Source organism: Salvelinus alpinus, chromosome 14 (assembly GCF_045679555.1).
Source record: "Salvelinus alpinus chromosome 14, SLU_Salpinus.1, whole genome shotgun sequence".
Lineage (NCBI taxonomy): Eukaryota > Metazoa > Chordata > Actinopteri > Salmoniformes > Salmonidae > Salvelinus > Salvelinus alpinus.
Window position 1 is genome coordinate 47,309,238 of NC_092099.1, and position 22,404 is coordinate 47,331,641.

A 22,404-nucleotide genomic window follows, 5' to 3' on the forward strand; every position below is an offset into this window, starting at 1 on the left:
ATGACTGCATGGCCATGCATGCCTCCAACTCAATCATCAAGTTCGCAGACGACACAATAGTAGTGGGCTTGATTCCCAAACAACGACAAGACAGTCTACAGGGAGGAGGTGAGGACACTCAGAGTGTGGTGTCAGGAAAACAACCTCTCACTCAACGTCAACAAAACAAAGGACATGATGGTGAACTTTAGGAAACAACAGAGCACCCCCTATCCACATCGACGGGACATAGTGGAGAAGGTGGAAAAATGTAACTTCCTCGGCGTACACATCACAGAAAAACTGAAATGGTCCACCCACACAGACAGTGTGGTGAAAAAGGCGCAACAGCGCCTCTTCACCCTCAGGAGGCTGAAGAAATGTGGCTTGTCACCTAAAACTCTGACCAAACTTTTACAGATGCACAATTGAGAGCATCCTGTCGGGCTGTATCACCGCCAGGTACGGCAACTGCACCACCCTCAACTGCAAGGCTCTCCAGAGGGTGGTGCGGTCTGCACAATGCATCACCGGGGACAAACTACCTGCACTCCAGGACACCTAAAGCACCCGATGTCACAGGAAGGCCAAAAAGATCATCAAGGACAACAACCACCCGAGCCACTGCCTGTTCACCCCACTACTATCCAGTGGGCGAGGTCAGTACAGGTGCATTAAAGCTGGGACCAAGAGACTGAAAAACAGCTTCTATCTCAATGCCATCAGACTGTTAAACAGCAATCACTAACTCAGAGGCTGCTGCCTACATACAGACTCACATCATTGGCCACTTTAATAAATGGATCACTAGTCACTTTAAATAATGCCACTTTAATCATGTTTACATATCTAACATTACTCATCTCATATGTATATACTGTATCTTATACCATCTATTGCAGTGGTCGCACCGACTTTTCGACCTGAAGATCACTGACATCATGATTTGACCTCGTTGACCATCAGATGCAGGTACCATCAGTCCAGTAAAATAAAAAAGCGAATGATTTAAATTCATGCCCCACAGTGCCTCACAAGTGCTAAAACAACTGATCTATTTTGTTATCAAATCTCGAGTTTTGAAATATAATATGGTCTGATTAACAATATTGGCAGGCCAATCATATAGCCAATATGCTGTGATAATGTATTAGGCCTACTGCCCAAACCGTATTATTCCTACAAAACTGTTGGTGTGAGGTTAATGTAAAAAAATACAAATCTGAGCAGTAGATCTCAGCTTGCTTTTCCACTGCAGAAGTGATCTGGACTCAGAAAAGGTCGGTGACCACTGATCTACTGCATCTTGCCTATGCCGCTCGGCCATCGCTCATCCATATATTTATATGTACATATTCTTATTCCATCCCTTTAGATTTGTGTGTATTAGGTAGTTGTTGTGGAATTGTTAGATTACTTGTTAGATATTACTGCCACTGTCGGAACTAGAAGCACAAGCATTTCGCTACACTCGCATTAACATCTGCTAACCATGTGTATGTGACCAATAAAATATGATTTGGATTTGATTTGGATGTCTCTAACCCTGAGACCTGTAAAGCATCACCGACAACTCAGTGTTGTTTCAGGTAACTTAAAAGATCTGTTTTGCATTACAGTTCATAGTCTCGAAGTTCAACGTTTAACTATAAGTAGCTATGAAGCAATTTCAGAAGTTGAAGCACTTTTTCTTGAAGGCAATGCTACTGAAAGTGGTGTGATTGTCAATGTAAAGGTATTTCTCGAGTATAGTAAAATGTGTATACACACACACATAGATCACATAGAATGTTATACAGTACCTTCTGTTCTTTTGAGCTTTCTTCTTGTCCATTATGACAGGTACACAGTTGGTGAGCTCTGTCCAGTCGGCATGCAAACCACAGCTCCAGCCCGTAGAGAACCGAGAGAACAGCCAGGACTCGTCTTTGCCTGGTCGGTGGCAAGTACATTTCTTCTGCCCTGACTTACAGTCGCATGGTTGCTCCAAACGAATATTCCTAACTAAGTGCCTTCCAAACGTGGTTCCACCAGTCTTTTGAATGTGTAAAAACACTATCACATCGTCTCCTTTGATGTTGAAATCCACGTGCCGCTGAAGGTCTCGTTCAGTAAAGTTGAATTTTGACAGCAATTTCGGTGGGCTGTCATCCTCCAGTTCTGTGTAAAAGTCTTCGGTTGCCCGATATTGAGTAGAAAGTAGACTGGCCCCTCTCAATTTTTCCCCACTATTAAAGTGGCAAGAGTTGCTGCCAGCTGGACAGATATATTGATAGCCTATCATTACAAAAAGAACAGCTAAAATAGGAACTAAGATCAGCTTATTGGATTTCTCATCCATTATAACAATAAGGTGTTTTCATATTAGTGTGAATTATTACACATGATCCTTTCATTAGTTTCTTCTTGATTCATCATAATAATGTCTACGGACCTTCAAAGTGCCACATGTTGATGGACAAGACTTAGTATATATTTAGGCTATCAAAAAGGGTATTCTGGTCTAAGCACGTAGCCTACCTTTATGTTTTAATGATACGGCATTCATATTCCTCAACGCAGATCATTTAAAACAAGGCAGGTTTGCAAAAAAAAAACGTCATATTTCGGTTACATATCCCTGTTGGTTGTCCGAACTTCACAGACGGCGCTGCATACTAACGTCCCTCGTACTTGAATTTCAAGTGGAAACGAGCCATTCAAAATGTTTCATTCTGATCCCACAAAATGACAATTTACGTCTCGTGAAACAGTCCCGTATGTTTAAATTCAGCACCACAAACATGCATGTAGGCTGTAGGTTACTGGAGAAACGTCAGACGTTTTCCTTATGTCCAAGGCGTGCGCAAAAGGAGGCAAGTGACTGCAGCTCCGACTACAGTGGGATGGGTCCTGAAGCTTCCTCATACATCGCGCGGTTTAGTTTGTTTCAAATATTGTAGGCTACTACTTGAATATTCTGTATCCAAGACTCGGTGATCATGTTACGCACTTTTCGTTGTCATATCCTATCTATCGATTTATGTGGACATATTGTAGGCTACCTTGGCTATAGGCTAGCATAGGAGAAAGGGCTCATAATCTTATCTCGTAGTCGTAGAACAGATAGCCTGCATTCAGCTCTTGCGGATCAGTCAGCACACACAAGTGACTGGACAACCGAAAGTCGATGTTCGTAAAATAATCTATGAGCAATTGAGAACGGAATGTGAGTTTAGTGCTGGGCAATTAGCAAATAGTAGATTTTTTTTACCAACAAAATTTAACCAACAGCACGCTGAAAATTTTCTACGAAAGTCAGTGGTTAGAATAATAAAATAAAAAACGACGGCCAATCGAAGGTGGGAAAATGTATCCAGTCCAATCCAAATACTGTAGGCTACTAACTTCATGCAGCATGTTTCATGCATAGACATATGGTCTCATGAGAGCCAAAAGCAATTGAAACACAGTTTGCACGATATTAATACATTAATGAAAAAATTAATATAGACGTGAAAAAATTTATTTTTTAAGTATCACCATTCGTGGGAATGAACCATCATCACTTTCGAATTCAGGCACCATGGACAGATCCCAGGTATCGCGTAACAATACATTAGGCTTTTCTAAGTTGTTGACGCAAGCAATCTACTGCAAATTGTTGACGCATGGAGTCTACTATAAATTGTTGACTCATGGTTCTGACAGTAGTAGTGAGGATGATTGATTCCCACGCTGAACACTTTGTGGGAAAATAGCCTATAGCCTACAGGACATTGTTAGTGAATCCTGTTATTTGCTGTGTTATAGCCTATGTTTTAGAATCCCTCTAAAAGAGACATCCGAGATCCAAATAGACTATATGTATATTGCAGTCTACTTATTTTGTTTCAGGAATCACATTATGTGGGCTAACTATAGGGGACATTACATTAACCAAATTCAGCCTAGTTCCAAGTCAAAATGAGTTTTAAATAGGCCTACTTCACACACAGCAACTGCTACACCTCATAATGGTTGGTTGTGCTGTTGTACATGTGAAAATCTGATTGTGATTTCAAACCCATATTAGACGGATGTTGTTGGTATTAAGGCTTAGAAGTGACAATGGACAGCAAGCTCGTGCTTTACGGTACGCGGTCACTGGTCCCAACCTTGAGCTCCTGTGGGAAGATGGAATGGGAGGGGTGGCCAGAAGGCCGGCTTTAAGAACAACACCCACAAAAGGACAAAGTCATCAGGACTGTACTACACATGGATTGCATTAGCTGCCAGTGTTCAGCAGAAGAACACGGAAAAAGCAGAGGAAGTTAGCTGAGGCCTGACTAACGGATGGTCTGACACTGTGAGGATCACCACTAATGTGTTCTTTTCAGAGATGTACCACAGAGTTCACCGAGCCACATTCAGAGAGTCTCTGAGATGTGGAGAAAATGTTAAGAATCAAAGGGTCATGGAAATGAAAAGGGTCAGTCCACTCACAAAGAAAAAATATGATTTCCTATAGGCCTTGAAGTCCTAGAAGTAAATGTTTTTCTTCCCACGTATTCAGTGTCGGTATTCCAGAAACATCAGGATCATTGGTTCTTATTTTTGGATTAAAACAAATGTTTTTTATGGTTAAGATTATTTTTCCATTGTTTATTTCCACTACAGGAGCCAAAGTCTCAAAATATGCTTTTGTCTGGATATGGTGTTGAAAGCACTGAATACAAAGCTGTGAATGACACACAAGTAAACAGTGTGTTTGTCCATGTCTATTCTGTATTAAAATATATCTGTATTAAAATATATTCAACAGATGCTAATTGAAGAACATTAATGGCAACTCTATTACTTTTCTATACAGAAAGGAACAGTGAACAGGATGACATTGATGAAGTCCAGGGCTTTCTCGTCGGGAAATTGACGTAAGTCAATGTATATGTAAGTCAATGTATTTGTATAATGAGGATCGGAACAATATAATCACCTTCTCCCTCCTTCCATCCCAGAAAATCACACCCAGATTTGGAGGAGCAGCTGGGGGCTCTCCGCAAGCATCTGTTGGAGAGCTCCAACGACATGGCCCTTCTCAAAGTGTGGGAACTTCAAAGTACTGGAACAACCATTATTTATGCTACAAGTTTTTCCTGACCACATGACCTGACGAGGAAAAACTCAGGGCCCTAGTTAAAACTAGACAGTAAAACCCATGGCCCTACCCATTAGCAAAGGGCTACCGACTGAATCCGTGACTGTGAGGATCGCTGTGGTAACAGTTTGATTAATGGGAATGAAATGGAAATCATAGCACTATACTTACTATAGAGTTTACTAAAGCAATCAATCATGTTATTATGGACAATATTATTCTGTACAATAGAGAGATTGCCAAGCACACGATCAATGGACCGGGCTTGGCCACATGTTGCTCCAACCACCCATGTGTTATGCCTTTGATTGTATGAATGGAAAGGAAAAGGGAGCTCTCAATAACCCTTAATCCCAATCAGTTCAACACAGCATGGTATGATTCTATTTGAACATTTTTTGACATTGAGCCAATGATATATGTACAGACTTTGCAGTACACAGAGTTTCACAGAGTACTTCTGAATAAAACAAATAATATATGATTTATTGTATATAATTATATTATATAATATTTTATTTAATCTGTACGATTATTTGTGTTTATGCATGGAACATTTTCAACAAGCACTATAGGCATGCCAAGGTGATGTACATTCCCAAGAAAAATAATCAACTGGCTCAATTTAAAATAATTTTTTCTTTTTATGAAAATGCTAAATGTTTCATTCTGTAGATCTAAGCTTCCAGGCAGCTGCTTCCACCATTGTCTGTACCAAAGATTGATTCTCTGTAGCATACCTAAGTCCGAATTTCTCCAGCAGAGCCAAGGTAAACCTTTACACCGCCTCACACTCTTTCTATTTCAAACCCCTCGCACATTCTACAGGAATAAATATTCCTGTTGAAATGAATTAAGAAGTACTCCCAGTTTGTAGACTTGAATCCAATCCTAGGATGTAACTTGTTTTAGACAGCGGTTATGAGCAACAACCCACTAGTGCTGAATCAGCGGTGTGGCTCATGTTCACAGAGTCAGCTGAAGATATACTACCGTCTGAGGGCCCCTCAGATTTTAGAGATTAAAAATGGGTTTTATCGCCAAAAGCAGACTACGCCTAGACTGCTTCTGTCTAAGCCACATCATTATAAAGTTACTCTGATGTTAAGCTAGCAAAAATAAAACTGGAAAGTTACTCGGCATTGTGAAGAAATAAGTAACTACGTTATTAGGTTGTTAACTTCATATTTGATACTAGCTTACTCACTGTATAATGTGGACATCCTAAGGAACTTGTCCATTTTGTCCTGGCAACTCCAGGTATGGGGGAGAAAAAGCTGATGGTGACTGTACATGTTTTACTGTTCCCATAGATCCCTGACAGTTTGTCCCTAAAACTGTGCACTTATCATCCCCTTTTGCACTTAGAACAACCTTAATTAAATTGGTGAATGGACTCTACAAGGTGTCGAAAGAGTTTCACAGGGATGCTGGCCCATGATAACTCCAATGCTTCCCAGAGTTGTGTCAAGTTGGCTGAATGTCGTTTGGGTGGTGGACCATTCTTGATACACGTGGGGAAACTGTTGAGCGTGAAAACCCAGCAGCGTTGCAGTTCTTGACACAAACAGGTGCACCTGGCGTCTACTACCATACCCTGTTCAAAGGCACTTAAATATTTCGTTTTTCCCATTCACCCTCTGAAAGGCACGCATACATAATCCATGTCTCAATTGTCTCAAGGCTTAAAAATCCTGTCTCTCCCCCTTCAACTACACTGATTGAGGTGGATTTAACAAATTACATCAATAAGGGATCATAGATTTCACCTGGATTCAACTTGTCAGTTTATTTAATAGAAAGAGCAGGTGTCCTTAATGTTTTGTATACTCAGTGCATACTAGGTTTTGGATAGTATTCGACTAACAGCAGTGAGTTGTTCTCTGTTGCAGCGGCTGACTAACAGCAGTGAGTTGTTCTCTGTTGCAGAGGCTGACTAACAGCAGTGAGTTGTTCTCTGTTGCAGCGGCTGACTAACAGCAGTGAGTTGTTCTCTGTTGCAGAGGCTGACTAACAGCAGTGAGTTGTTCTCTGTTGCAGAGGCTGACTAACAGCAGTGAGTTGTTCTCTGTTGCAGAGGCTGACTAACAGCAGTGAGTTGTTCTCTGTTGCAGAGGCTGACTAACAGCAGTGAGTTGTTCTCTGTTGCAGAGGCTGACTAACAGCAGTGAGTTGTTCTCTGTTGCAGAGGCTGACTAACAGCAGTGAGTTGTTCTCTGTTGCAGAGGCTGACTAACAGCAGTGAGTTGTTCTCTGTTGCAGAGGCTGACTAACAGCAGTGAGTTGTTCTCTGTTGCAGAGGCTGACTAACAGCAGTGAGTTGTTCTCTGTTGCAGCGAGTGAGTGAGTGAGACCATGGGGATCCACCCAGGAGAAGGATTCCTGTACATTAATGGCCTGCACAACGATCTGGACGTCAACAACCTCTTCAGATACAGTAGGAGATCAGCTCTGCTCAGCTCAGCTCTGCAGTCAAGTTCTCCTGCTCTATTCTCTCTCTCGCTGGGTCACCTCAGCCTTAGCCCGGGCTCCCACCGTTGAGGAAGCTACTCTGAAAATATAGTGTATGAAGCTACCAATTACTTCACTCTGGATTAAGTGAAGCTACGCTTAAGCTACCCTTAAGAACAATATAGTTTACTGAACTAAAGTAACCAAAAAAGAAAGGAAATTCTTTCCTACTGAAAAGTAGTTTCCAGTAGTTAGCTACCCCACTACAGTTATTAACTACTAAAAACACTACCAAGATTTGAATGTATTTCAACCACCACCGAGCTACTGCAAAAGCACAGGAAGCTGCTGAAGGGAGAACGGCTTAAATGGCTGGAACAGAGCAAATGGAATGGCATCAAACACTTGGAAAGCATGTGATACCCTTCCACCTATTCCTCTCCAGTCATTATCACGAGCCCATTCTCCCCAATTAAGGTGCCAGCAACCTCCGGTGTGCAAAAGGTAGTTTACACGTAGTTCGTAGTTCACTACTCCGCAACACTGCTGGCTGCCCACAGCTCAGTGATCCAGGGCTGCAGGATCAGAGCTAGCTGGCTGCCCACAGCTCAGTGATCCAGGGCTGCAGGATCAGAGCTAGCTGGCTGCCCACAGCTCAGTGATCCAGGGCTGCAGGATCAGAGCTAGCTGGCTGCCCACAGCTCAGTGATCCAGGACTGCAGGATCAGAGCTAGCTGGCTGCCCACAGCTCAGTGATCCAGGGCTGCAGGATCAGAGCTGGCTGGCTGCCCACAGCTCAGTGATCCAGGGCTGCAGGATCAGAGCTAGCTGGCTGCCCACAGCTCAGTGATCCAGGGCTGCAGGATCAGAGCTGGCTGGCTGCCCACAGCTCAGTGATCCAGGGCTGCAGGATCAGAGCTGGCTTAGCGCACCATCAACAGACAGCTCCCCTGTTCAGGGAAGATGAAAGCTGACCTGTGATTTCTTAGATTCTCTGTCTTTGGCATGTGACAAATATTAATTTGTCACATGCTTTGTACAGGTGTAAACTAACAGTGAAATAATTACTTACCATGCAGAGAGAAAGAAAATTGAGAAATAATAGAAAGTAGAGGACCATCCTGCTCAGTGAATTTCATAAAAATAAAAATGGTAAAACATTTAAAAAGTATAATAAATATAATCACGTCACCAAATATTTCATTAAAACACACTATTTTACAAAGAAGGCCTACAGTAGCCTCAACAGCACTCTGTAGAGTAGCACCATGGTGTAGCCGGAGGACAGGTAGCTTTCATCCTCCTCTGGGTACATTGACTTAAATAGAAAACCTAAGAGGCTCATGGTTCTCACCCCCTTCCATAGACTTACAGTAATTATGACAACTTCTGAAGGACGTCCTCCAGTCTATCAGAGCTCTTGCAGCATGAACTGAAATGCTGTCCAAACAATCAAAGAATCAGAGAATGAATCTAGTACTGAAAGCATAAGATACAGCTAGCTAGGACTGCAGTGTATAAAATGTTGTGAGTAGTTGACTCAAAGTGAGAGAGAAAGACAATAGTTGAACAAATGTATTTCTTCCAAAATGAAGGTGAAGCAAGAGAGAGATTGTCATTTTTTTTCAGTTTCACTTACTTAGCTAGCAAATGCAGCTAGCTAGTTTAGCCTACTGAAACACCCTGCTCAAACAGAGGGATGCTATGTTAGCTAGCTGGCTATGATTATCCAACACAACACTGGAACTTCCAAGTCAAGGTACGCTTTTGGTTTTTTTGCCACCGGGGCCCACCAGCTAATATGGTGACAACAATGTAGTGTGTGGCATTTTGTCTTGGAAATGTTTTTTTGCCTGGTCACATACAGCTGATGTGTTGTGCATTGGAGTGCATGGATGTCAGAAGGAATACAACGTGCCTGTGTGTTTACGCTTGATCAGGGGTGTATTCATTCCGCCGATTCTGATGAAAAACATTACTTAAATGGAAGCAAACGGAACAAAATGGGGATAAACATACTTGAATTTGTCCAATAAAAACTCTAGTTTGCAACTGTTGGACTACTAATTACATCCTATATCAGCTTGATGCAGGCAAGAGTGTGCAAGGCGGTATTGAATGTCATTGTCTGTCCATGTCTCAAATTTGTCTCTCGACCTGTCTGCCCCTATGTTGTAAACGTTCATTCATAGACTAGGTTGTAGCAACTTCATGATGGTATAGGGAAGATTTGAGTATCACGTAGTAGCCTAAACCTATCGCTGTTACTTTGAACTGGGTGAATGGAATATGAATGACAGTCATCCAATATCCTCATCTTAAACGGCACTGACGGCACTTTTAGGGCAGAATGTGAATTGGAGTGGGTCCAGGGTGTCTGGAATGATGCTATTGATGTGAGCCATGACCAGCCTTTCAAAGCATTTCAGGGTTACAGATGGGAGTGCCACCATCAGAGGAGAAGCCAAGATTCTAGAGGGCCTCCATACCCTGGCAACTAAGGGAGTAAACCTGGGCAAGCTAGCGAGACTGCCCATGAAAACTATACCTTAAACATCCACCATCCAGCTACAGTGCCCTCTGTAAGTATTGGGACAGTGAAGCATTTCTTTTTTGTGAGAAAGTTAGACAACATAAATATCATACCCCCTCAAAAATGCTAACCTCCCCTGTTATTGTAATGACGCGAGGTTAGCATGTCTTGGGGGTATGATATAAAATGCTAACCTCCCCTGTTATTGTAATGATGCGAGGTTAGCATGTCTTGGGGGTATTATATTTGTGCATCTGTAACTTTCTCACTCATCATTATTTGTGATTTATTCAGGACTATCCATAATCATGGTAGCATCCACATCAATGTAGAAGAGTTTAGAAACATATTATATTCTTAATTACAATAAAAGTGACTCCAAAATGACACAAGACATTATAATAATCTGAAACACAACCAAAACAAACAGCAAATGCATCCAACACGTTTGTCAGAAGGTTTATGTAGTCATTACGTACTATGAAAATATACAACTTTTGACTACTTTAATACACATACAGTATAGGTGAATTTGTCCCAATACTTTTGGTCCCCTAAAATGGGGGGACTATGTACAAAAAGTGCTGTAATTTCTAAACAGTTGTGGATGAAAATACCTTCAAATTAAAGCTCAAAGTCTGCACTTTAAACTCATTTTAATTCCAAAGGAGTACAGAGCCAAAAACAACACAAAATGGGCCATTGTCCCAATAGCTAAGGAACGCACTGTATAATGGTGAGAGTCAGAGATGAATCCGTGCCAACAACACAGTCCTGTGGAAGTGAATTATTTTTTTATCTCGCCTGGCTCAGACCAGCATTGCAGGTGCTTTGTCTTGAGTGCTGGCATTGGGGTGTGGATTAAACTATTGCACGTTTGGGTTGCAAAGGAAGGGTATATTACTGGAAACTTTTGAAGTTTACCAGTAAACTAACATCATTTTGGTAACTTTCAAGGAATATATGGAATTTTATCAGATTGCGTCTAGTGTCCTTTTTGGGCACTTCAGATTTTCACAGGTGCTTCGAGTGGCTTTATCACATGTAAAATGCACACAAAATCTAATAAGAAGTTTTTAAATAAAAAAATAGAATGACAAAGCTGTGATACATTATACTGAAAAAAAAGCATCAACTTAGTGAAAACATTTGGTACTTAATATGAGGGTTTCAACAATGAATATTCTTTATATGTCAATATGTCTTGGTTGGTAATGTCTTGGGGACAAACAGGTGGCAGTTATGAAGTACGACAATAGTTGGAAGAGTCGCAGAGAAAATTAAGCCATTGTTAATTAGATGCTTTTTTTCATTAATTAGGCTATTTTCTCTTGAACCACATGGTCTATACAGTAGAAACCTATGGATAATATGGACACGGATATAAAAATAAAAAAAACAAATGTATTCAAGTATAAATTACCAAAGTTACCATATTTTTCCATGGATTACCAACATAATTACCAACATTACAGAAGATTTTGATAACTTTGGTAAATTACCAGTAGCTTTGCAACCCTAATTGCACGTGTCCAAGTCTGCCCAAAACCTCAATTATGCACTGGGTAGCCAGCCAAGGAAAGCTATAATATAGATGGGTTAACTGACAACGTCCCGAGAACGATGCACATGCTTAAATGGGGCAGAAGTCCATGACTTGTTTTTCAGTCTCTCGGCCCCAGCTTTGATGCACCTGTACTGTTTCCACCTTCTATATGGTAGCGGGGTGAACATGCCCTGGCTCCGGTGGCTTTAGGGGCAACGCCACAATTCATCAGCCTACTGAGGTTAAAGAGGAGCTGTTGAGCATTCTTCACCACACTGTCTGTGTGGATAGATCATTTCAGGTTGTCAGTGATGTGCATGCTGTGGAACTTTTCACCCTCTCCACTGCGGCACCATCGATGTGGATGGGGGCGTGCTCCCTCTGCTGTCTCCTGAAGACCACCATCAGCTCCTTCATTTTGTTGACGTTGAGGCAGAGGTTATTGTCTTGACAGCACTCCACCAGGGCCCTCACCTCCTCCCTGTAGGCTGTCTCGTCGTTGTTGGTAATCAGGCCTACCTCATGGATATAACACATTTCAGCATGGACATTGCCACTGAGGACTTCCCCCATTTTAAAGTTGTCAACTGAGTGGGGATTCCTATGAGTTGGGAGCAATCTGCCAATGAAGAAAAATTAAACTGACTACTTTAAGAGATAGCCTCAATGGCACTGCCCACGCTGTTACAGATGCTATAATGACACAGATAAAGATGAGTCCTCTATTAATCTTCATGGCTTGTTGTTCACACACGTATCTGCCCTCTCAATGACCATAATGGTTCCACCTGGTCTCGCCTGTCTTCCATCTTTGAGGACATGTATTCCCATTGTTAGAGTGGTCACTTGACTATCTTGTCAATATAATAGACAATCTTTGTCGTTTTTTTGCCATGAATAGTGCTTGTGAGGCAGCACTGGTGCAAAGGTGCACAGATATATTTTTTCCCATAAATCTTACTTGTGAGGCAATACTGGTGCCAAAAGCTCCCTACAAATTGTCACAATGCCCCTAGTGGCAAAAGTAAGAACTGTCATTGAATCCATTGAAAATAATGTACATGGTCATAGACAAAGATTCTGATTAAGGAAAATATACTTTTTCACAAAATAGAGGTGTACAAATACAAAACAAATGTGGTACGGTGTGGAAATTATAACAAATGAGTGAAGAAATGCAGAAAAAGTTTGTTTGAATAATATAAAACAATCAGAAGAGAGAAAAGCATCAGGTAGCCTAGTGGTTTGAGCATTAGGCCAGTAACCAGAAAGGTTGCTGGATCGAATCCCTGAGCTGACAAGGTAAAGATCTGTCGTTCTGCCCCTGAACAAGGCAGTTAACCCACTGTTCCCCGGTAGGCCGTCATTGTAACTAAGAAGTTGTTCTTAACTGACTTGTCTAGTTTAATAAAGGTAAACAACATTAAAACAATGTAGAATGTATGTCTGGCCACCCTAGGGTCATGAAGAATATGTAGAAATGGTAATATTCACAAATATCAGATACAATTAAACTGTCAAAAAAAGGACAAATATTGTGATATGATATTTTGGCCATATCGCCCAGCCTTAATTTAATATGAGGCCCCTTTGCCATATTATTATGTAAATTACATTGAAAAAAATAACAACAAATGGTATGACATATTTAAATATACTGTAGTTGTGTTTTTCTAGCCAGGCTTGCTGTCTGTCTGTCACGTAGAATGTTTACTTCTGGCTTGTCTGCTCTGGGCAGAGATAGACAGGAAGGAGTGTTACAGTAGTATGCCAGGGTGGATCTATGATTTCTCAGGGAGGTTTCTCAGCCTTCTGAGGTCGAGAGTGCTGAAAGTGCCAGTTTGGCTTGTAATGGATTTATTTAGCTACAGTAGACGTCTGCTTCTCTACTTCCTAACAATGGAGTCTACTGTATACATGTAGTTAACCTCTCATAACCTCTCGCCAAAACATAGCATCACAAAACCTAGAAAAAAAGAACAGAGAATGCCCATCCAAATTACACCCTGACCAAACCAAATAGATATATAAAGGCTCTCAAAGGTCAGGGCGTGACAGTACCCACCCCCAAAGGTGCGGACTCCGGCCGCAAAACCTGAACCTATAGGGGAGGGTCTGGGTGGGCATCTATCTGCGGTGGCGGCTCTGGTGCAGGACGTAGACCCCGCTCCACCTCTGGCTCACCCCACTTTGGTGACGCCTCTGGTACGGGGACCCTCGTCGCCGACCCCGGACTGGGGACCCTCTCCGCAGGCCCCGGACTGGGGACCCTAGCCGCGGGCCCCGAACTGGGGACCCTCGTTGCGGGCCCCGGACTGGGAACCCTCGTTGCGGGCCCCGGACTGGGAACCCTCGTTGCGGGCCCCGGACTGGAGACCGTCGCTGCAAGCTCCGGACTGGAAACATTCGCTGGAGGCTCCGGACTGGAGGCCCTCTCCGCAGGCTCCGGACTGGGGACCCTAGCCGCGGGCCCCGAACTGGGGACCCTCGTTGCGGGCCCCGGACTGGGAACCCTCGTTGCGGGCCCCGGACTGGATGCCGTCGCTGGGGGCTCCGGACTGGAGGCCGTCGCTGAAGGCTCCGGACTGGAGGCCGTCGCTGCAGGCTCCGGACTGGAGACCGTCGCTGGAGGCTCCGGACTGGAGGCCGTCGCTGCAGGCTCCGGACTGAGGACCGTCGCTGCAGGCTCCGGACTGGAGGCCGTCGCTGCAGGCTCCGGACTGGAGACCGTCGCTGGAGGCTCCGGACTGGAGGCCGTCGCTGCAGGCTCCGGACTGAGGACCGTCGCTGGAGGCTCCGGACTGGAGGCCGTCGCTGGAGGCTCTGGACTAAAGGCCGTCGTTGGAGGCTTCGTGCCATGGATCATCACTGGAGGCTTCGTGCCATTGATCATCACGGGAGGCTTCGTGCCATGGATCATCACTGGAGGCTTCGTGCCATGGATCATCACTGGAGGCTTCGTGCCATGGATCATCACTGGGCCGTGGAGATGCACTGGAGGTTTGGAGAGCAGAGCTGGCACAACCCGTCCTGGCTGGATGCTCACCCTAGCCTGGCAATTGCGGGGTGTTGGCACAGGACGCACTGGGCTGTGAGAGCGCACCGGAGACACAGTGCGCAGAGCCGGCGCAGGATATCCTGGACCGAAGAGACGCACTGGAGGCCAGATGCGCTGAGCTGGCACCATCCGTCCTGGCTGGATGCCCACTCTAGCCCGGCCGATGCGGGGAGCTGGAATATAGCGCACTGGGCTATGAGTGCGTACTGGAGACACACTGCACAGAGCCGCATAACATGGGGCCTGACTAGTCACACTCTCCCCACGGTAAGCACGAGGAGTTGGCTCAGGTCTCCAACCTGACTCAGCCAATCTACTCGTGTGCCCCCCCAAAACAATTTGGGGAGTGGCTTCTCGGGCTTCCGTGCTAGCCATGTCCCCTCGTAATGCTGGGCCCCCTTTCTAGCTTCCTCCGCCTTCCTAGCTGCTTCCACCTGTTCCCATGGAAGGCGATCATTCCCCGCCAGGATCTCCTCCCACGTCCAGGATCCTTTGCCGTCCAGGATGTCCTCCCATGTCCAGTCCTCCTTACCACGCTGCTTGGTCCGTTTGTGGTGGGATGTTCTGTAATGCTCAGATTAGGATAGAAAACACTTTAAAGTTTCCAAAACTGTCAAAATATTGTAGGTGAGTATAACAGAACTGATATTGCAGGCAAAAACCTGAGGAAAATCCAACCAGGAAGTGCTGTTTTTCTGAAACTACTCTGTTCCATTGCAAGCCTATCCTCCATTTAAAGGGATATCAACCAGATTCCTTTCCCTATGGCTTCCACAGGGTGTGAACAGTCTTTAGACATAGTTTCAAGCTTTTATTCTGAAAAAATTTGCGAGAATGATCACATCGCGTCAGTGGATAGCCAGATGTCCTTAGATTTGTTCATGCGTGCGACACAGGAACGAGACCTATTCTTTCTCTCTTGTATTGAAAAGTTTACCGTCCGGTGTAAATATTATCGATTATTTATTGTAAAAACAACCTGATGATTGATTATAAAAAACGTTTGACATGTTTTTACGAACTTTACGGATACTATTTGGAATTTTCGTCTGCCCGTCGTGCCCTGCATGAGCCTGTGGATTACTCAACAAAACACGCCAACCAAATGGATGTTTTTAGATATAAAAATAATCTTTATCGAACAAATCTAACATTTATTATGTAACTGGGAGTCTCGTGAGTGCAAACATCCGAAGATCATCAAAGGTAAGCGATTCATTTTATTGCTTTTCTGATTTTCGTGACCAATCTACTTTGCTGCTAGCTGTTTGTAATGTTTTGTCTACTGAGAGCTGTCCTCACATAAATGCTTGGTTTGCTTTCGCTGTAAAGCTTTTTTGAAATCTGACACGCCAGGTGGATTAACAACAAGCTAAGCTGTGTTTTGGTATATTGCACTTGTGATTTCATGAAATTATATATTTTTTGTAATTGTTTAAGAATTTGGCACTCTGCAATTCTGCGGATGTTGACGAAAATGATCCCGCTAAAGGGATCGGTGCGCCAAGAGGTTATAAAGGCTAAAAAATATATATAAAACTAAATTAATGGCAACTCTGGAGCAATTAGGGTTAAGTGCCTTGCTCAAGGGCACATCAACAGACTTTTCAACTTGTTGGCTCGGGGATTCAAACGTGTGACCTTTCGGTTACTGGCCCAACACTAACTGCTAGGCTACCTGCCAGGGCTGCCTAACCCTCTTCCTGGAGATCTACCGTCCTGTGGGTTTTCAGTCCAACCCTAATTTAACACACCTGATTCTAATTATTAGCTGCTCAACAAGACCTTAACTAGCTGAATCAGATATGCTAAATTAGGGTTGGACTGAAAACCTACAGGACAGTAGATCTCCAGGAAGAGGGTTGGGCAGCCCTGCTCTAAGCGCAAGGCTATCTGCCACCCCATTGCTCTAACTGCTAGGCTACATGCCACCCTAACACTAACTGTTACTCTAACTGTTAGGCTACCTGCCACCCTAACTCTCAAATCACTAGGCTACCTGCCACCCCATTGCGCTAAGCGCTAGGCTACCTGCCACCCCATTTCTGGCTGATGTGAGTGTTGCTTTTTTTTGTATTTAGTACTGCATTCTAATTAAATGCAGCTATTCTACCAATGCTTTCACTGTACTGATTACTCTGAAGTCAGCCTAAGGACACTTTTACTCAGTTTAAGACAAAACGAATGAAACATTCTCACAACCTAATACTCTAAACCTGCTTTCCTCTTGCTTTGTCTTTCTCAGAGGATTAACTATGTGCCGCAGCTGGCCCACAAGTGTTCAGGGGTATGTTCCCTGGAGTCATCCACCAGATCTGGTGAGTCCCTGGAGGATAGCAGAGCAGAGCAGAGGAGAGGAGAGGACAGCTGGGAGGGCTTGTGAAACAAAGCCACTGGAACAGTTGGTTCTGGTTTTTAGAGGAAGTCATGTATAATGCGTAGCGACCAGGTCAGGTGAATTTGCACTTGTGGATACTACATGTCAAAGCAATCAGATTATAAAAGGTTGTTTGTTCTAGCAGAGTAGTCATTGGGACTTCCTTTTTGTTGTGTGCAGGTGCTGTTTCTGGACCCAGTTCAGGAAGAGAGTATTGAGCTGGTGAAAATGTCAGAGCTCTTCTGCAAACACAATATTCCTCTCGGCTACTTTATAGGCTGCAGAGAACTACATGTTTATCTTCACACCTGTCAACTCCACCAGAAGGTGAATCATACATTTTCTACAAACTGAAACAATGAATTTTTCTGCTTATTTATGAATCGGATGTGTGTTTGTCGTCAGTAGTGAAAGTCGATGGCATTACGGATGCTGGAGTTGCATTTTTCCGGATTCTGAATTACATCGCCGACAAGTATGATTCACAGGCTGTCATGTCTATGGTCTCTGTGAGTATCTTTTGCATTTACATCTCTGCCATTTCCAGCGAGCACTTTCTTGTGGAAATATTTAAGCACAATCTTTTGCAACTTCATGCAACCTTTGATGTTTATCACTTGTATAATGGTACCCTTAGTCCCGTTGGGCCGCTGTCTCAGCCAATATTGGACTAGACGAGTGAGGGTTTGCCTGAGGCATCAGCCTCTCTAGGCAGGGCTGGAAGTTAACTTCTCTGATCTACGGATCCCGGATACGGGTTTGAATTCGACAACATACGGTGATCGCCACAAATAGTCATATTAAACATTCCTGAAAACACAAGTGTCTCACATGCTTCAAAAGCCTAGAATCTTGCTAATCCAACTGCGTTGTCAGATTTAAAAAAGGATTTACTGCGAAAGAATACGATGCGATTATCTGAGCACAGAGCCCCATACCAAACTACTTTTTCAACCAGCACAGGCGTAACAAAATCACAGATAGCAATGAAATAAATCGTTTACCTTTGAAGATCTTGCTCTGTTTGCAATCCCAAGGATCATTGTTACACAATGAATGGTCTTTTGTTTGGTTAAATCCATTTTTATAGCCTAACACGAACGCTTATCTCGTTGAATTTCGTGTCATTCAATTTTCGACGAAACATTCGATGGAAATACACAGACTAAACCTGACTTTATTCAGTCATGTTTGGTTTCCTTGCAATCAACTGTTTGTTTGTAACAACCAAACGTGATGGGTCATTTCGCGGGACGTATTGACCCGAAAAAAACGATTGGAAGACAACAAGTAACGACCTCATTGTGCACCAATTATATGACCGCTGTTTCGTTGATTGACTGTATTTTAACCCAATGACCACTGATCGTCTTGAAATCTAGCTGGGTAGATAGCCAATGAGCAGAGGTAAACGGCAATATCTAATGTTTGTGTTTTGGAAGACCAACCCATGTAGTAAACTCCGCCGTAAAGATCGTCATTCGCCATTGAAGTTTCATACTGGAAGTAGCCAAACTCATTACGCACAGCACTGTTTCGGTAACAAGCATCTTCAGATGTTTATATATCGAAAAGCATGGCGAATAAGTCAGGGAAAGCTAAATCTAAGACTAGATATACGAATGTAGACAAAATTATAGAGGGAATTGATCGTGAAAGTGAAACATATGCTTTTAGAAGACGACTCAGTTAGCGACCATGACTCAAATGGAAGCATATTTTTTGAACGGAGAGGACATTGTTTTGGACTGGTAAGTTCTTCTCATGCTAATGCCGTTGTTTGAAATTAATAATATAAAATATTATTTGTGATTGTTTTTACATTTTATTTGCAATATATAAAAATGTAATGAAATGTGTAAAGTACACATTGGCTATACTTCCTCCAGCGCATGCTTCCTCAACTCAGTCTACATATTATGGATTAGAGGGAGCATGGTCGAGATGCATGTGTCTGCCGCCAACGTGTCCATCCCCAACGTGTGTCCATCCCCCTCTGAAGCTGGTTCATCCAGCTGGACCCCTGCTGTCTCTGGCTCCACACCTCCCGGGCCATCTAGAGGTAAACTGTTCATATTTACTCTTGAGGGCTATATAAATAGATTTGATTTGATAGAGGACTGAGGGTCTTCCAAATATTGAAAGTGTGTAAATAGTTACCCATGTTATTTTGTAAATGTATATATTTATTTTCTTTATATTTATTTTCCAATTTTTTCCCCCCCATTTTTTTCTCTCCATTTTTTGGGGGGGTGTGTTAGAATACCATTTTGGTATTTTGTATGTAGTTATTTGTTTCAAAATGTATACCTTCACCAAATTGGCCACTTGGGTACATTTGGGCTACTTGTGTGGGACACCTGGGTGACTTCATGATAAATGTCATGTAGCACACTCATTTTGGAAGTTATCATTCTGAAACTTTGCACAAGTACTGTTGCCCTCTTATGTGTTTCACTGAAATTGTCCCCATATTCATATCTGAATGTTTGTTTTATCTTGTTCATTTTAAAGATGATGATACAACAATTAAAAAGAAAAAACATATGTTTTTCTTCATTGTATTATCTAAACCAGATCTATTGTGTTTTCTTTCAAATGGTACCACGAATATGAATATCCTTGCTCCTGGGCCTGAGCTAGAGGCAGTTAGATTTGGGTATGTCTTCAGGCGGAAATTGAAAGAAGGGGGGGGGGGGGGGATAGTTGTTAGAGGTTTTAACCACAGTGCCTGTGATGTAAAGGAGATTGATGGTTAAGTCTCACTGAACTTTTTTGTGCACTTGCAGATGTAGAGTACAACAGTGCAGATCGGCGAGATATTATCTGTCGATACGGTGTCTGCATGTCTCCAGAAGAAATTCCACAAAGCCAGTGCTGCAAGGATTCTTGGGGAGGATTCTGATTCTGATAACAAAAGAAAGATATGTACAGTATGTTTCACTGGTGCATACAGTGTCTTGCAAAAGTATTCATCCCCTGTCACGCCCTGACCTTAGAGATCCTTGTTATTTTCTATGTTTGGTTAGGTCAGGGTGTGATTTGGGTGGGCATTCTATGTTCTCTATTTCTTTGTGTTTGGCCGAGTGTGGTTCCCAATCAGAGGCAGCTGTCTTTCATTGTCTCTGATTGGGGATCATACTTAGGCAGCCCTTTTGCCCTCCTTCAGTGTGGGATCTTGTCTTTGTTTGAGTGCATGTAGTTTGCACGACGAAGCTTTTTCGTTCGTTGTATTGTTTACTGTTTTTCTTGGTGGAACATTTAAATAAAAGAATGTATGCCTACCACGCTGCACCTTGGTCTCCTTCCGACGACAAATGTTACATCCCCTTTGGCGTTTTTCCTATTTTGTTGGGGAAATGAAGTGAAATGAAAAAAAATACTTGTGCATATGTATTCACCCCCTTTGCTATGAAGACACTAAATAAGATCTGGTGCAACCAATTACCTTCAGAAGTCACATAATCAGTTAAATAAAGTCCACCTGTCTGCAATCTAAGTGTCACGTTATCTGTCACATGATCTCAGTGTATATACTATATATACCTGTTCTGAAAGGCCCCAGAGTCTGCAGCACCACTAAGCAAGGGACACCACCAAGCAAGCAGCACCATGAAGACCAAGAAGCTCTCAAAACAGGTCAGGGACAAAGTTGTGAAGATGTACAGATCAGGGTTGGGTAATAAAAAAATATCTGAAACTTTGAACATTCCATGGAGCACCATTAAATCCATAATAAAAAAATGGAAAGAATATGGCACCACAACAAACTTGCCAAGAGAGGGCAGCCCACCAAATCTCACGGACCAGGCAAGGACGGCATTAATCAGAGAGGCAACAAAGAGACCAAATATAACCCCCACAGCGGAGATTGGAGTATCTGTCCATAGGACCATTTTAAGCCGTACACTCCACAGATCTGGGCTTTACGGAAGAGTGGCTAGAAAAAAGCCATTGCTTAAGAAAAAAATTAAGCAAACATGTTTGGTGTTTGCCAAAAGGCATGTGGGATACTTCCCAAACATATGGAAGAAGGTACTCTGGTCAGATGAGACTAAAATTTAGCTTTTTGGCCATCAAGGAAAACGCTATGTCAGGCGCAAACCCAACACATCCCATCACCCTGAGAACACCATCCCCACAGTGAAGCATGGTGGTGGCAGCATCATGCTGGGGAGATGTTTTTCATTGGCAGGGACTGGGAAACTGGTCAGAATGGAAGGCATGATGGATGGTGCTAAATACAGGGAAATTATTGAGGAAAACCTATTTTTCTTCCAGAGATTTAAGCTGGGACAGAGGTTCACCTTCCGGCAGGACAATGACCCTAAGCATATTGCTATAGCAACACTCGAGTGGTTTAAGGGGAAACATTTAAATGTCTTGGAATGGCCTAGTCAAAGCCCAGACCTCAATCCAATTGAGAATTTGTATGACTTAAAGATTGCTGTACACCAGCATTACCCCACCAACTTGAAGGAGCTGGAGCAGTTTTGCCTTGAAGAATGGGCAAAAATCCCAGTGGCTAGATGTGCCAAGCTTATAGAGACATGCCGCAATAGAATTGCTGCATATGGTGGATCTACAAAGTATTGACATTGGGGGGTGAATAGTTATGCACGCTCAAGTTTTATTTCTTGTCGTTTCACAATAAAAAATATTTTGCATCTTCAAAGTGGTAGGCATGTTGCGTACATCAAATGATACAAACCCCCAAAAACTCAATTTTAATTCCAGGTTTTAAGGCAATAAAATAGGAAAAATGTCAAGGGGGGTTAATACTTTCGCAAGCCACTGTATACTTTCAAATGTAAACAATGATATTATGCAGTTGTTTCAAAATACATTTGATGCCTCTAAAGGTTGGTTCATGATGCCTACATACATAACTCATGAAACGAGTGGAGGCTGCTGAGGGAAGGACGGCTCGTAATAATGTCTGGAAGGGAGTGAATGGAATGTTATCAAACATATGAAAACCATGTTTTCGATACAATTCCATTTACTCCATTCCAGCCATTATTACGAGCCGTTCTCTCCTCAGCAGCCTCCACTGCATGAAACATATGATACAACATGTTACACATCTAATCAAATAGCATGCACATCCATCAACCCTGGCTCTGGTCTGTGTTGGGGGGAGCATACCGGTGCAGTGTTGTACAAGAAGAGTGCCTTGGGCCCCCTGCCTCTGTTCAACGGAGTCCCACTCAGTGCTGAAGAGAGAGTCTCCAGCTCATCTGGGTCTGTCACCCTGCAGCTCATCTGGGTCTGTCACCCTGCAGCTCATCTGGGTCTGTCACCCTGCAGCTCATCTGGGTCTGTCACCCTGCAGCTCATCTGG

The 22,404-nt window shown here is 43.1% G+C and overlaps 1 protein-coding gene across 1 annotated transcript in view; it reads right to left on the minus strand.

Moving 5' to 3' along the window:
• LOC139538988 (heparan-sulfate 6-O-sulfotransferase 3-B-like) overlaps positions 1–3,415 on the minus strand; it is a 128,089-nt gene extending 124,674 nt beyond the window's left edge. Inside the window, exon 1 of the mRNA XM_071341620.1 lies at positions 1,782–3,415. Coding sequence (XP_071197721.1) covers positions 1,782–2,320 — 539 coding nt within the window. The 5' untranslated portion in view covers positions 2,321–3,415. The remainder of the gene's footprint in view (positions 1–1,781) is intronic.
• Positions 3,416–22,404: the final 18,989 nt, after the last annotated feature.